We start from the raw sequence: 14,645 nt of genomic DNA, 5'->3' as shown, positions 1-14,645 counted from the left end.
AGCCTTAAAACAATTTGAAAGCAACAAAGCAGAGATTATAAGACAAATTCTAGCCCTTAGATTTCCATTAAAATATCTCAGCTGTTGGATTCAATGTAAGGCGTGGTTAAAAGCTTTATCACTTTAATGGGTGGACCAAGTCCAAGTCCAGTTTTAGGTAGACAATAATAAAATAAACTATTCAGATATATTTTTAAACGTTAACCAAATCGGCTCCTCTATTTAAACCTTTTTTCAGTTCTTTCAAAAACTAGCCGTTACACTCTCTCTCTCTTTAATGGCAGCTTCAGTGGATACTCTATCACCGGCCCACCTCAACAAGGTATCTTCTTCTTCGCGAACTTTTTATTTCTTTTGGTTCATAACTTCAAAGAGCAACTTTTCTCATAACTTTGTTGGATCGTTGATTACAGGAGTCTTCAGGCGTCATGGGTACTTCTCCTCTATGCAGCCCATCTTCAGATAAGCGTTTTTGGAGCAATTTGCGGACCCGGGTTGATTCGATTCTCGAGGATCGCAATAGAAAACTATCAGATGGAGAAAATCAAGTCAAACTAGAGGTGGGTTATTGATTTTCAAGTGTTTGAATGACTTGTTTGTATATGTTCTAGATTGAAATTGAGTTTATGGGTATCTGAGATTTTTGTGTCTTTTACTTAGAAAATTGGAGAATCAAATAGAGCGAAGCGTTTAAAGGAGGATTCACTGCTTCTGCTAAGAGGGTTTGACTCTGTTGCTCACACTTTGTCTCAGCTTTCTAACAATATTGACAATGCTCTTCAGGTAAATTGAAGCTATTCAATTTGCTTATTTTGGTGTAAATTTGAGGTTTTGAAACTAATAGCTATTATTCTCTGTTTTTCTATGTTTCTAGGGTGCTAGAGATCTGGCCAAACCGCCCACATTGACTGAAATATTCCACGCTAAAATCAAGGAAGCAGAGTGTAAAGAAGAGGAATCAAGAGAGCAACAAAATCAAGAAGAGACCAACAAGGGAGTGAAGAGGAAGTTTGATCCTAACGAAAGTTCGGAGGATCCCCAGAAGGAAAAAGAGCCAAGCCCAAAAGATAAAAGGATGAAGAAAACCAAAAATGTTGGTTTCTTCTCTCCTTAGTCAATGTAATGCTTTACCATTATTAAGCCCGACTTGTTTCTAATAGTTTGCTTTGAACCTGCTTGCAGCTTGCAATTTCCATGGCAACAAAAGCAGCTTCACTTGCAAGAGAACTGAAATCGATAAAATCGGACATGTGTTTCATGCAAGAGAGATGCACATTGCTTGAGGAAGAGAACAGGATGCTTAGAGATGGATTTGATAAAGGGATTAGACCAGAGGAAGATGATCTGGTAGACTTTTTTTTTTTTTTTTTCCTGTGGTTAAATCGCAACTTTCAAAAATACTGGAGAAGTGTTAACAATGTTTCTCCTTTGTGGGCAGGTGAGGCTTCAAATGGAGGCTCTGCTTGCGGAGAAATCCCGATTAGCAAATGAAAATGCGAATCTGATTAGAGAAAATCAGTGCCTTCATCAGCTGGTAGAGTACCACCAAATGACCTCCCAAGATCTCTCTGAATCATATGAGCACGTTCTACAAGGAATGTGCTTAGACTTTTTATCTCCATCATCGGCCATAGCAGATGATGATGGTGATTATGAAGCGGCGCAAACACCTGCGACAAAGTTGTTTGGTTTACCTACTTCTCTTGATGAGAGCTTTCGTGAAGAAGAGGAGTAAGTAGTCATGAAATGCAACCATTGGGTTGTTTTGTATCAAAGCTTTGTTCAGATTTCAAGTTGCTTTTCACTTGAAATGTAAATTTTGAAGCTTTCCTTGCTGAATAAACTAATAAAAAATTGATCTTTTCTATATTTTACATTTCTCTCCTGGAACCTCCTCTCCACCATCTTCTTCTTTCGAATAAACCTTTTCCAGTAGACTGAAACAAAAAGATAGAAGCATTGCGATTCTCTCAAACTGTGGACATAATTTGCACACTTAAATCCTTTCTTATCTTGGAGAATTCAGGGTCTCAAACAAAGCAAAATATCCCATCAAAACTACTAACACCCCAGGTTCTTACTAAGTTTCAAAAGTCTGATTCCCATAATAAGATGACACTGGTTCCAGTTTAAGCAATCAAGTTATACATCAAATCTTTAAAAGAGAGTACAGGGTTTGTGCTCCATCCGACCAAACTAAGGCATGACAGACCAGTAAAAACTGTTATATGCTCCAAACTACCAAGAGCTAAAAGCCTGACTCGGTTTCAAAATAAACTTGGCCACTAAAAGCCAAGATATAACAGAACTGCCACAAGTACTATGAAGCACAACATAGATTTTCAACCGATTGGGAATAACATATACGAAGAATATCAGTTCTTTTAACTTTATTTGTCAAGTTTCTTCCTCTTAGATGATGAAGGTTTGGCTTCGCAACCAGCCTCTTGCTCATGTCTTGCATTTTCCACAGTTTTTGTTAAATTTGCGACCAAGAACATATCCTTCCATTTCTCCACCAGTTCTGAATATGATCGAGCATATTTCCCATTCTACAAGCAAAGAAAACATTTGTAAGTTATAAGTCAAGACATCACAAATTAAATGAAAATAAACTCCATTTCTCTAAGTATAAAATTTGTATGGATGCCAAAAGTATTACTCTCTCAGCCTAAAAGTTACTCTTTCATGCAAACAAATAATGTTTAAATCAAAATAATCTCCAATGTACTCAACTCTCCAAGCAGATAGATATGTTCTTACAGACATTTATTGAAAGACAAAACCTAAAATTCCAGTATGTCCACTGAAAAGTGAATTTTACTTCGAGGAAACGAAATACAGATTTGCGCCCATCACAATTTATTCCATATGGATCTAAATAGGCTTTTAATGCACTAAATTTTGATAACATATGGAGCACTGCAGCTTAAACCAATGATACTAAGCAAACCAACAATGGGTTGGCCGAGTGGTAAAAGGCTTGGGGCCAAGAGGTTTGCTCCCCCTGTGGTCTCAGGTTTGAATCACAAGAACGGTTACTAATATTATTGGTCACAGACTACAGAGCTAGCCCTGTTTCGGAAGCCTTATTCGAGGTTAGGGGACTAGTCGAGGTGTGCGTAAGCTAGACTAGACACCCCCGGTAAAAAAAAAAAAAAAAAAAAATGATATGAAGCAACATGATCATTAAGAGAAAACAACAAAAGCTTTGGGAGCCATCCACTCGGTTGGGGGAAAGTGTCACAGAAGATTAGTTTCCTGTGGCCATCAAGATCAATTCACATTTACAACTGCATGTACAGCAGCAAAAAAACATTTGTTCCAATATCCACTCCAAAGGTTATGGGTAAGGGAGCCATGAATACTTAGCGCTGATACTAACATATCTCTTTTCTGACAAGTAAATGCTTCCATATTCCTGAGACTTTCTTCATTCTACATGCTTTGAAAAGACTAAACCACAAAGAATCATATCACTGTGTGTATTGGACGAGGAAACAATCAGAGTATAAACATCGAAATATAATTTGTTTTAATGCTTACCACAGAGGATGAAATTCCTATCACAAATCTTATATCCAATATATGTTGTGCAAAAGGACATGTTTTCTATACAGTTTTGAAACAATAAGAATACAGAAACATGAAATTGCTATAAAGACAATAAAATAAAAAAGTGATAGATCAGCATATCTGATTAAGAATGTCTAAAGAACATACTGCTTCAATTTTGTCCAGCGCATCTTCTAACTTCAAAGCTAGCCGATGATTTTCATTTGTTAAGGTTTCAATCTGTGTTTGAGGGAAGAAAAAGAAAAAGACATAAATAGTACTTAAAACAATATGACACTTGAGGTCATCCGAAAAAGAGAGACATTTACTAGCAAAATGCTGATACCTTCTTTTGGGAGTCAAAATACAAGCTTTTATATTTGGCATGACACATACATTGGCTCTCATGAGGGGAAAATTTGCTTTGTTGACCTTCTATTAGTTGTATTATGTAGTCAACTTTGTCTTCCAAGTTTTTCTCTTCCGTAGTTGGTTCAGGCTGTTCCATCTCCTCATATGATGGTGGTTCATCTTCTTTGTCACTTTCGCTAAGAGCTACCTCTTCAATCAGACGCTCAATGTCCTGGTTATGAGTATGCACAATTGTACCTTGAAGTCGTACAGAGCGCCTAACATTAACACTAACAGCATGCTTCCCTTTCCTTTTTGAAGATACATTACCACAATTCGCTTGCATTTTAGGTTGTGGTTCTACTTTCTCCAAGGATTGATTTGTTTTTTCACTAACAGACCGCAATTCTGCTCTCTCCGAAGAAGGATTTGTTATTTGAGGCGGCAATTCCTCCCTCTCTTCAGATTTCTATCCAAATTAAGTAGATATCACATTAATAAATGAGATCAAACTCTATAACCTATTTCACTCAGACAAAATTTCGACCAGGAGATATAATTCATTTAGACTACAACTCATTATATCACGAATTAAAGATTTATTACCAACGGAAAATAAAACAAAAACAAAGACACAAATGAAATGTATTAAGAACAAATTTCAACACCAAAAAAACACAACAAACACTTGCCAAAAAAAAAGATCTTTCCCGTTTACCAGAAACACATGTAAGCTTTCTCCAAAAACTCTCAAACTTAAGAGTGACATTCTCCTCTAAAACTAAATATAAGCCATTATTTTTTATTTATTTTCTTTCTTTTTCTGACCCTTCAAATGATAATATCTTCTCAAAAGAACAAAATCCCGAAACATCTCTATCGTTTTTATGAGCCTTCAATAATTGAATAAAACAAGCGTTTTCTCATAGACAATGTGTAGCCAGTAGAGAAAGATAAAACCTAGACCCCGAATTGCAAACACGAAGAAAAAAAAAGCCAAAAGTTGCATGTATAAAAATTACAAACGAAAACCCGTTAAGGCGTTAAAAGAGAAAAAAAAAAAAAAAAAATTTACACTCAAACTTCAAACTTCAATCATCAACACTTTCACTGGTTACTACTGAATAAAAGTAATCATAAACCAGACATGCAAAAGAGATAAACAAACCAGACACGATAACAAACCAAAACCAACAAAAAATACACAGAGTCGTCGTCGACAGACAAAACAAGAATATGAAACACATTAAACTAACAGAAAAAACTACAAAAAAAATTAAAAAAAAATACCATGGGAGCTCTTTCTTTACTCTTTGCAGCATATGGTTTCCTTCCCATATTCCTTTTTTTGGTCACAACAATATTGTTTTCACTGCGAATGGCGTGAACACAGAAGAACGAGAATGAAGAGTTATAAAATGAAAAGGAATACAGAACAGAAGTCTTAATGCTGTTTACCTCTGTTTGACTTTGCCACGTGTGATTATATTATTGGTTTTTGTTATTTGGGAATCGGGAATCGCCTTGAGTAAATGAAAAAATAATATTAATTAAGATTTAAGAACTATGAAAGGCCTATTCGACATTTTGGATAAAATATGGACTTTTTCCTTTTGATTTTATTTTTTATTTAATAAAACCCTAAAAATTTCATTATAATTTTTGTTATTTATTACTCTTTAATTTGGTATTATAGTATATATAATATAATCCCTTTTCGTGACAATATGTTAATATAGTACACAATATTAATTTTTAATATAGTTTTTTTATTAATAATGTGACCTTTGGATCATAATCATCTTTTGATATGAGATATTATCTGAACAAATAAAAGTTTGTGAGGTAATTATTAATTATATAATAGAAATAGAAATATAAAACGAATAAATTTTAACGCATATTTATTATACAATCTTAATTAAAAGTTCGGAAAAAATAAATTTGGTGATAATATAAATTTGCAGGGGTTAGTCATTAAAGATTGAGTTTTTTTTTTTTTTTTAATATTTATCATCATAATAATGTTTACATAGTATTAATCTTTAGAAAATGATATAGATAAGATGAAATATCAATTTCAAATAGCATATCTCATCTTTATTTAAAATTTATACTTATTTTTAATTAATATTATATATTAATTCATTAAATATAATCTAAATTCTGTACCATAAAAAAAATGAAAAAGAATTAAACTGCAATATTTCCTAAAACATATAAGAAAAAGAATTTGTATAAAAAAATAATTACATTGAAATCAAGAATTTAGTTTAATAAAAACCAAAATTAGACAGAACCAGTCTAATTGAAATTAAAGAAATAAAAATTAAGATTGGAGTTATATAATCAACAAAATAAATTACTATATAATTTAATGAGATAAATTAAATAATATCTAAATAATCCATATTGATATAATCATGTTTTTAAATTTCAGAGTTTTTAGCATATAGGTAAATTAAACTTGTTAAATGTCTTGTAATAAAGGTAATTTTTTACTTATTAAAGTAATAATTTTTTTTTTTTTTTATCCCCTATATTGTTAGATAGTATTACCCTGCATCTTTTAAAATAAAAAAGTTTATTTTTTAAAAAACTATTAAATACTTCTAAATCATGAAAAAACTTTAAAAATATCAAAGAAAATTTCTAAAAATACTAAAAGAAAATTAACACGTAAGCCTAGTTTGAATTGAGGGATTTAAAATCCATGTATTTGATAAATTCCATTGTTTGGTTTAAATATAAAACTAACAAAAAATCATCTTTTATTTAATTAAATATAAGTTAAATTATATTTGATAGAGAAATTTAATTATAATAAATGATTCTTTGTGATTTGGTAAAAAAAACAAAAAAAATTTCAAGTTAATATAATATATTCAACAAAGTTACGGACACCGAAAAATTTGCACCAAAAATGTATACCGGCTTATGCGTATCAGGCGCCTGATTTTTCTATTAATTTTTTTTTCTAGTGAATGGCTGTCCAATAAATTTGGACAGTCGTTCACTCATATGGACTTCCGTCCATATTATATGGACGAGGGTCCATTTATTACGGATGGACATCCTCTTTTTATAAAAATTAGGGACAACTGTTTATAAATTTTGGACGGCCGTTCTTAATCAAAATATAAAAAGAAAAAAAAAACTTTGGGAACGGGCGTCCATGCATACTTAAAAAAAAAAAAAAAAAAAAAAAAAAAAAAAAAAAGCTATAAATGGACTAGAAGAAGAAGCTTACTTTGTCCAACTTCTCAAAAGAATCTGCACGTCGTGGAACCCATCCCCTGATCGCCTCTCCAGCCACTGTGGCCAACCAGGAAGGCCACCCTGCTGCCACCTGCTCACCTTCTGTACCTTTGGGAATATTACCCATCCCTGGATGATGTTGAGCAACAACATATTCCATTTTCTCCCTCTTCCGATTGAAATTCTGTGAAGGGCAACCCATCAAACGTGAGGATGAGGAGAGGTTAAATGAAATAGGCTATGATGATGTCGGCGGTGTTAGGAAGCCAATGGCTCAAATTCGTGAGCTTGTAGAACTTCCTCTCAGACACACTCAACTCTTCAAATCAACTGGTGTGAAACCCCTAAAGGGAATCTTGCTTTACGGGCCACCTGGGTCTGGAAAAACCTTGATTGCAAGAGCTGTTGCTAATGAGATAGGTGCTTTCTTCTTTTTGATTAATGGACCTGAAGTAATGTCAAAGTTGGCTGGTGAGAGTGAAAGCAACTTGAGGAAGGCATTTGAAGAAGGAGAAAAGAATGCCTCATCAATCATATTTATTGTTGAATTAGATTCCATAGCTCCAAAGAGGGAAAAGATACATGGTGAAGTGGAGAGGCGTATAGTGTCCCAGCTTCTAACTCTAATGGATGGCCTTAAGTCCCGGGCTCATGTGATTGTTATGGGAGCCACAAATAGGCCAAATAGCATTGATCCTGCTTTGAGGAGATTTGGGAGATTTGATCGAGAGATTGACATAGGTGTTCCTGATGAAGTTGGAAGATTGGAAGTTCTCCGAATCCACACAGAAACATGAAGCTTGCTGAAGATGTAGGACTCTCATCTGCTTCATCTCATCGTCTTTTATAAATCATTTTATGTCTTTTTTCTTTAGTATAGTGACATTCTTATTTGATGGCATGTTTTAGGTTGATCTTGAAAGAGTTGCAAGAGATACCCATGGTTATGTGGGAGCAGATCTTGCTGCTCTCTGTACTGAAGCGGCCTTTCAGTGTATCCGAGAGAAAATGTATGTCATTGACTTAGAGGACAAAGACAAGTGATGCTGAGGTATTGAATTCAATGGCTGTCACCAATGAACACTTCCTAACTACATTGGCGATCTCAAACCCATCAGCCTTGCGTGAAACTGTAAGTTTTTCTTTTATTTAAAAAAACGTAAGCGTTCATTGCTTACAGATGCCCGTCCCATCCAAAGTTTTTCTTTAATTTTTAGAAACAAAAATAATGGACGGGCGTCCATTATTCCAAACATTTTTTTTTTTTTTAAGTATGCGTCCAAAATTTTATTTTAGACGGCCGTCCCCAAAGTTTTTTTTTTATTATTTTTATATTTTGGTTAAGGACGGTTGTCCTTAATTTTTATAAAAAAAAATTTATTCTATTTTATTTATGGACGGGCGTCCTTTAAATAGGGACGTCCATCCGTATTAAATGAACTCCCGTCCATATAATATGGACGGGAGTCCATGTGAGTGAACGACCGTCCAAATTTGATGGACGGCTGTTCACTAGAAAAAAATTAATAGAAAAATCAAGCGTCTGGTACATGTAGGCCGGTACATATTTTTGGTGCAAAATTTTTGGTGTCCGTAGCTTTGTTGTAATATATTATTAACTATCTTCGATCATGATAACTTTAATAGTATGCTTATAATGTAAAGGTGGAGCTGAAAACGGTAAATATATTTCTTTTAATTAGGATAAAAAGTAATTATTGGGATATTGAATTATTAATTAAGAAAGTACTGGAAAATTAAAATGTTATCAAAATCCCTTATTTTATGAACACTGATGGATTTAGTACCAGGTGAGATTTTAAAACCCTAAAAAAATGAATGAAGGATTCGGGAAGGTGGTGGATTTTCCAAAATCCATGGATTTAATTTTAAAAAAAAAATGATTTTTACCAAATTCATGGACTTAATGAAAAAGAGGAAGACCCTAAATAGAGGATATAATTTTTAAAAATGATTGACAATAATATAATTAATAATGGCTTGAGATTTGGGCGATATTTTCAAAAGCAGATCGAATTAACTTTAAAATATTAAATGGTAAAATGTAAAACATGAAAATAAAAGAATATCTACAAAGATTATATATAAAATATACAATATCTTTACTATAAAATGATATGACTTAAGATAAATTAAAAAAGTAACGTAAAAGTCAACCTTAATAAATATGAGGTTACTACACTTTCAACTTTTTAATAAAACATTTTCAAACAATTCTGATATGCTGATTTGTGATTGGCCAGTTTACAGTAAATCTTGTATGCCTAAATGCAAACTAATTAATCCCAAATGTTATCTTAATATTGTATAAAAAAGTTGTATGAAAAAATTATAAGAATTGTTTTATTGAATAAATATATAATAAATTAGATAAACGAAGGTGCTAGTAGAAGAACAATACAAATATACCATACACTTTGTATGAATATTTTTTTATACATACTTTATATTTATTATATGTAGTATTATTCTTAACAAAATGTCTTAAATCAATGTTTAAATTTTACAAAAGAAAAAGGAAATTTTCTCCACTCTTAACCTTGATCAAATAACAAAATTAGCTTAAGATTTCATAAATAACATAAATTTTTATATCATTAGTGAATAATTATAACATGATATATATATATAAAAGGATTTTTATAATATGAAAGGTTGAATGAGTGATAAATCCTGGTTAGTTTTTATCCTCATAGTGTTTAAACTCACAAGAGTCAAAATCAACAAGAAGAAATTCATAAAAATTTTGAGTTTTCCTTAAATCTTCAGGGATAAAATGAAAGTTTTTTTGAAAAATTTGTTGAACTAATTGTTTGGGGTTTTCAAAATCATATCCTTATTCAAAAACCAAAAGATTAGTTGCAATTCCTTTTTGAATACCAGGAGAGACACAGGATCGTTACACACAAAGAGGAGATATGCAGAGATTATTTAAACAAACTTAAAATAAAACATAAAATTTAAATAATCTGACAATTTAATAAGAGAACGGCGGCAGAGCCACACTGAAATCATATTAAGAAGTGAAATTAACACTTAACTAGGTAACAGCGGCAGTGCCGCACTAGAACTAGATTAAGTGATGAACAAAAATCTAAAGAAACAAATAACACAAATAAAAACTTAAATAAACATTACAAATAAAAACTTAAATGAACATTAAAACCAAACATGACGAATGATGAAGAGATAACTTGAAAGATTAAAAGAGAATAATCAAAGAACTTGAAAGATATTGAACTTACAATGAAAGCTTTCTTTTTGGAGAGCTTTTGGAAGTTTACATCAAAAGAAAATGAAAGAGAAAGTTTTAGAATTTGCTTGGTAAAGCTTGGTTCACATTACACGAATCCTTCTAATTTATAGAAAACCTTATCTCACTATAGCATCACATGAATACTATTGAGTGAATATTTTGATTTTCTTTCCTTTAAAAGAATTTCTGTGATGATTGTCAAATTGTTTACAAAAATTTCCTAATTCTTTTCCTAACTGTTTTCTCTCTTTTTGCTTTTGGTAGGCGAGTTTTTTATCTTTGCAAATTTTCATTCCAACTTTCTGGACAAAACTATGTAATTGTCCATAAGTTAGATTGTCGTATGGTATAGTACCATCATATTGTTTCCTAATTTTTTCTCTAACCTTGTCAGTCTAATATTTGGGTAAACCGGCCAAAAATTTAACCTTCGAATAGGGTTTGTTACTATCAGGCATTTGCATAACCCTAACAAAAATGTTTCTTTATACCATCTATAACATGAAGGTTTTTTGCATTTTAAGTTCATTAGTGCAGCTTGACTTTTGTCTTTTACGTTTGCGGGTTCTCCTACAAAGGGAGTTATCGTAAAAATTAAGGTATTCACGCATCTTGAATTTCATTACCATCTTCATCCAAAATTGGTATTCCATTATCATTATTTTGATTGCAGTAAGAATTCACTTTGGTTTTGTGTCCTTGTAGGTGGCTATCCACTAGGATTTGAGAGAGCCAGTGAAGCCACTACCAATAAGTGGGCTATGGCTTGGTCTGTTGAACTAAGTTTAGTCCTATAGGCATTACTGACCATAGTCATTTGTTGTAAGACCATAATAATGTTATAATCAACATGCCATTTATGTTCCATTCATAGATAGAATTGGCTTGGTAAAGCTTGATTCACATTACACGATGATGAGAGATTATAAAAAAACTAGAACTTGAAAGATTAAAGAGAATAATCAAGAACTGAAAGTTAAACATTTAATGATTATTGAAAGAAATTGAACTTACAATGAAAACTTTCTTTTTGGAGAGTGTAACGTAAAAATCTACCTGTACGGAAGGGGGTCTGATCCCGTGAGTCAAGGCCACTAGCGATCTGCTGCACCTGCACACGTAGAGAAACACGCGCGTGAAGCGAACGGGAAACACACCGGGTGGTGTTTGCCGTAGGCACTCCGACGCTCAATCAGCAGGCTAAAGGGGTTATATTTAGTGAGGGCTGAGGAATAAGAGATTACCGGAAGTCTAGTCGGGGACTGTGACTACGGCGAATTATGAAACTCTCGAGTGAAGAGTCTGGGTGTGAGGTGTAATGTCCATCTCCTTTGTGAGAGGGCTGGCCCCTGTTTATATAGTGGTCGTCTAGTCTCCCAATCTTGGTAGAAATAGAATCCTAATACGACTCTGATGCAAACCCTAGAAGAATTAGGGTTGTGGTAAGCTGTCTTACAGTGTCTGTATAGGAAGGTGATTCTGATTAGGAGAGTAACTCCGAGTAGGAAGGTGATCAGGAATAGGAAGGTGACCTTGAATGAGAGATTGATCGGAGTAGGAAAGTTTCTGAGGGGGTTGTGGGCTTTGGATTTGTCCATGGACCTAGGATGGGCCAGTTTGAAGGGCTTGTGCCCGCTCAGTTTGGGCCGTTTGTTCCTCATGTTTAGAAGAGAACTATGGCTTGGGCCTTTGCAGGACTGGGCTTGGTCCTTCTTCGTTATTTGGGCCAGGACGTTTTTTGGCCCTAACAGTTTGTCCCCCACTCTCTGATTTGAGTATCTCAAGTTAGAGAGTAGGTCGTACTCAGGCGAGCTCGTTCTTTCCCCATGACGAGCAATCATTGGAGAAATTTGACTGACGCAAGTGATTTGATTGGGTCCTGATCGGTATCTATTCCCGAACAGAGCATGCCGCCACGCGTTGTGCTTAATCGGTTCGATGAGCCAAGAGCCGAAGCTGGGTCGGGTCGCTCGGTACGTTAGCACGATTATCGCGGAAAACCGCGAGGCGGTTATTCGTCCTGCAGTCGGGCGAAACCCGGAAGTTTATCGAATCCATTCGGTCGTTCTGTAGGGACGACCAGATTTGGTGAGACCAAACATGTTGATTCCTCGTTCGCCTCGGATGGGCGAATGGACGAGGCTTGATGGCTTCCTGAAGGTTGTAACTCGGGCTACGCCGAGCTCGTGTGTCCATCCGTTCGGGCCTTCCGGGGCGGTTGAAGGCGAGACATCCGAGAAAGCTTGACCTAAGAAACTTTAGTCGGTGGGACGTCACGGCCTAGTACATTGTTGGGGCGAGTGCCGGACGCGTGTCAGAACATATTTCTGGACGTTAAATTGAGTCGGCCGGGGTGTCGGGCGACCGAGTGGAACTATATTTCATGAGCCTGGCTTTCCAACCGTTCGTTCGTCTGTTCTAGGAGGGCATCTCATGGCAAGCTGATCGACCGGTGAGAAGGATATACCTGTTCGGCGCGCGAAGACAGGGCGAAGGAACATGGTTCGTACGGTGCACAGTCTTCTAGGTGCCACGGATTTGTGACACGCTTTCGGTGGAGATTGATTTCTCTTTTTCGAGGCGGGAAAACGAAAAGGTGTTCTGGCCAATGCAGTGGAGAGACGCCACGTGTCCGTTTCTGTCAGGTCCCTTCGTATAAAACCTGAAGAAGGGTCCGTTCATATTCTATTCATATTTCTTCTGCAACTTGGTCCTTTCTCTCTCCTTTCCAGTTTTCGTTTAAGTTTTTCTTTGCAGCGGTGGTTTCCTTCGTTAGTCTCCGGGACATCTTTACGGTGAGTACTGTTCCTTTTCAGCTGTTTATTCGTACGTTTGGTTTTGTTTTGGAGGAAATGGGATACTGAGTTTTTAGGGAAAATTTCAAAATTTTATTTTGAAGTTTTGGGAATTTTGAGGGGGTTTGAGATGTTAAGGTCGTGTATTTTTCGCGAAAAACGATTAAGAACAGATTTTTCGGTGGGTTTTGACTGTTTTGGACGGGTTTAGTGAAGGCAAAGTCGGGTTTTACTTAGGCTCTTTCGGTCGGTCTCCCTGACCGACCGGAAGCACTGGCACTTGTTGGGTTAGGTCATCCGTTGCCGACCGAGGTGAGGTGTCAGTGAACCCAGAGTTGGTCGGCGTCCTAGCCGGACGGTAGTGAGTTAAGACAGGTGTTCGGACCACCCAGTCGGTCGCCTGGGGCGATTCGGGGAATACATTGTTGAGGATCCTGGGTCGGTTACTGGCGCGCCGACGAAAACGAGGATCAAGGTTTGGGTCGGTCTACCGGGAGGGTCGATCGAGGTGTAGTTTCTAACTTCTCTCGGTCGGGTCAAACCTTTCTGGTCTCGGTCGGTTGGCGTATCCGGTCGATTGGCTGATCCCAGCTTTTTGGCGTCCTGGGGCGAGTTCCTTCAATCGTTCTGTGGGCAGGGTGACTGGGCCAGCATGTCGGGTTCTGATTCGGCGGGTTCGAGCGGATAGCAGCGAATTTGGGGATGAGTATGCGCGCCCCGACCATGGTGATGATGCCCGAGGGGACGTTCCTGTGGGCGTGCCGAGTGTATTATTTGCTGCTACAGGTTGAGTGAGGCTGGGCCGAGTGGCTTGGACAGGCACGGGAAGAGTGGGGAAGTCTCCGAAGGTTGGTAGTCCGTCTTCTTCTGGGAGTGGCTCTAAGGAAGAGCCGAGCCAACAGGGCACGGGATCCTTACTAGTATCCGCCCGTCCTGAAAGACAGTGATGTGTGGCGCATCCGAACCTTGTATCATATCCCGACCTCTGTTGATATTCGGACGCCGCGTCGTACGAGCGATTGATTGGGAGGCGAAGGGGTGGGTCATGGTTTACGAGAAGTGGTTTCATGACGGATTGAGGTTGCCTGTGCCTCGTCTTGTCTGGGAGGTTCTGAACCATTTCATGATTGCCCCGTCTCAGCTTATGCCGAATGCGTGAGACTGCTGATGGCTTTGGAGGACCTTTGCGTTCGGAACCAAGTGAGGTTTGGTTTGCACGAGCTGCTGTATTCGTACTTCTTGAAGGAGAACGACAAAGAGAAGGGTCGTTACTTGTTGAATTTGAGGCATGATCGGTCTCACTTGGTGACCGACCTGCGGTCCAGCGTATAGAACTGGAAAGACCGTTTCTTCTTCTTGAGGGGTCAGGCCGTCCGGGGAGAGGGCCCGGGCGAGATCCCGTTGGTTGG

General features: G+C 36.5%; 3 protein-coding genes across 3 annotated transcripts; 2 read left to right on the top strand and 1 right to left on the bottom strand.

Annotated features, from left to right (window-relative positions):
- The first annotated feature begins 99 nt into the window (after positions 1-99).
- Positions 100-1,918, top strand: LOC116122033. Its single transcript, XM_031407941.1, has 7 exons — positions 100-157; positions 285-322; positions 414-560; positions 661-783; positions 875-1,093; positions 1,183-1,347; positions 1,439-1,918. Exons 1-7 carry the CDS (start codon positions 127-129, stop codon positions 1,733-1,735), a joined length of 1,020 nt encoding a protein of 339 aa, XP_031263801.1. The 5' UTR covers positions 100-126; the 3' UTR covers positions 1,736-1,918.
- Positions 1,919-1,987: 69 nt separating this feature from the next.
- LOC116122034 lies at positions 1,988-5,249 on the bottom strand. Its single transcript, XM_031407942.1, has 4 exons — positions 5,197-5,249; positions 3,902-4,375; positions 3,724-3,795; positions 1,988-2,552 (listed from the first exon to the last, which is right to left on the bottom strand). Exons 1-4 carry the CDS (start codon positions 5,242-5,244, stop codon positions 2,391-2,393), a joined length of 756 nt encoding a protein of 251 aa, XP_031263802.1. The 5' UTR covers positions 5,245-5,249; the 3' UTR covers positions 1,988-2,390.
- A 2,184-nt stretch (positions 5,250-7,433) lies between these two features.
- On the top strand, positions 7,434-7,869 carry LOC116121998 (cell division cycle protein 48 homolog). Its single transcript, XM_031407904.1, has 2 exons — positions 7,434-7,749; positions 7,844-7,869. Exons 1-2 carry the CDS (start codon positions 7,434-7,436, stop codon positions 7,867-7,869), a joined length of 342 nt encoding a protein of 113 aa, XP_031263764.1.
- The last annotated feature ends 6,776 nt before the right edge of the window (positions 7,870-14,645 follow it).

This window comes from Pistacia vera, unplaced genomic scaffold (genome assembly GCF_008641045.1).
Source record: "Pistacia vera cultivar Batoury unplaced genomic scaffold, PisVer_v2 Contig130, whole genome shotgun sequence".
In the NCBI taxonomy this organism is placed as follows: domain Eukaryota; kingdom Viridiplantae; phylum Streptophyta; class Magnoliopsida; order Sapindales; family Anacardiaceae; genus Pistacia; species Pistacia vera.
The sequence above is the reverse complement of the archived record's forward strand: the minus strand, read 5'-3'. Positions and strand labels throughout refer to the sequence as shown.

Bases quoted from the DNA above. Each gene is read 5' to 3' on its own strand.
- LOC116122034 (XM_031407942.1), bottom strand. From the start codon at position 5,244: ATGGGAAGGAAACCATATGCTGCAAAGAGTAAAGAAAGAGCTCCCATG. The intron at 4,376-5,196 runs GTATTTTTTTTT...TAATTTGGATAG, and splicing joins GTAAAGAAAGAGCTCCCATG to AAATCTGAAGAGAGGGAGGA. The intron at 3,796-3,901 runs GTATCAGCATTT...CCTCAAACACAG, and splicing joins ATTTTGACTCCCAAAAGAAG to ATTGAAACCTTAACAAATGA.
- LOC116121998 (XM_031407904.1), top strand. From the start codon at position 7,434: ATGGCTCAAATTCGTGAGCTTGTAGAACTTCCTCTCAGACACACTCAA. The intron at 7,750-7,843 runs GTGAAGTGGAGA...AGCCACAAATAG, and splicing joins AAAGAGGGAAAAGATACATG to GCCAAATAGCATTGATCCTG.
- LOC116122033 (XM_031407941.1), top strand. From the start codon at position 127: ATGGGTGGACCAAGTCCAAGTCCAGTTTTAG. The intron at 561-660 runs GTGGGTTATTGA...TCTTTTACTTAG, and splicing joins AAAATCAAGTCAAACTAGAG to AAAATTGGAGAATCAAATAG. The intron at 1,094-1,182 runs GTTGGTTTCTTC...ACCTGCTTGCAG, and splicing joins GGATGAAGAAAACCAAAAAT to CTTGCAATTTCCATGGCAAC.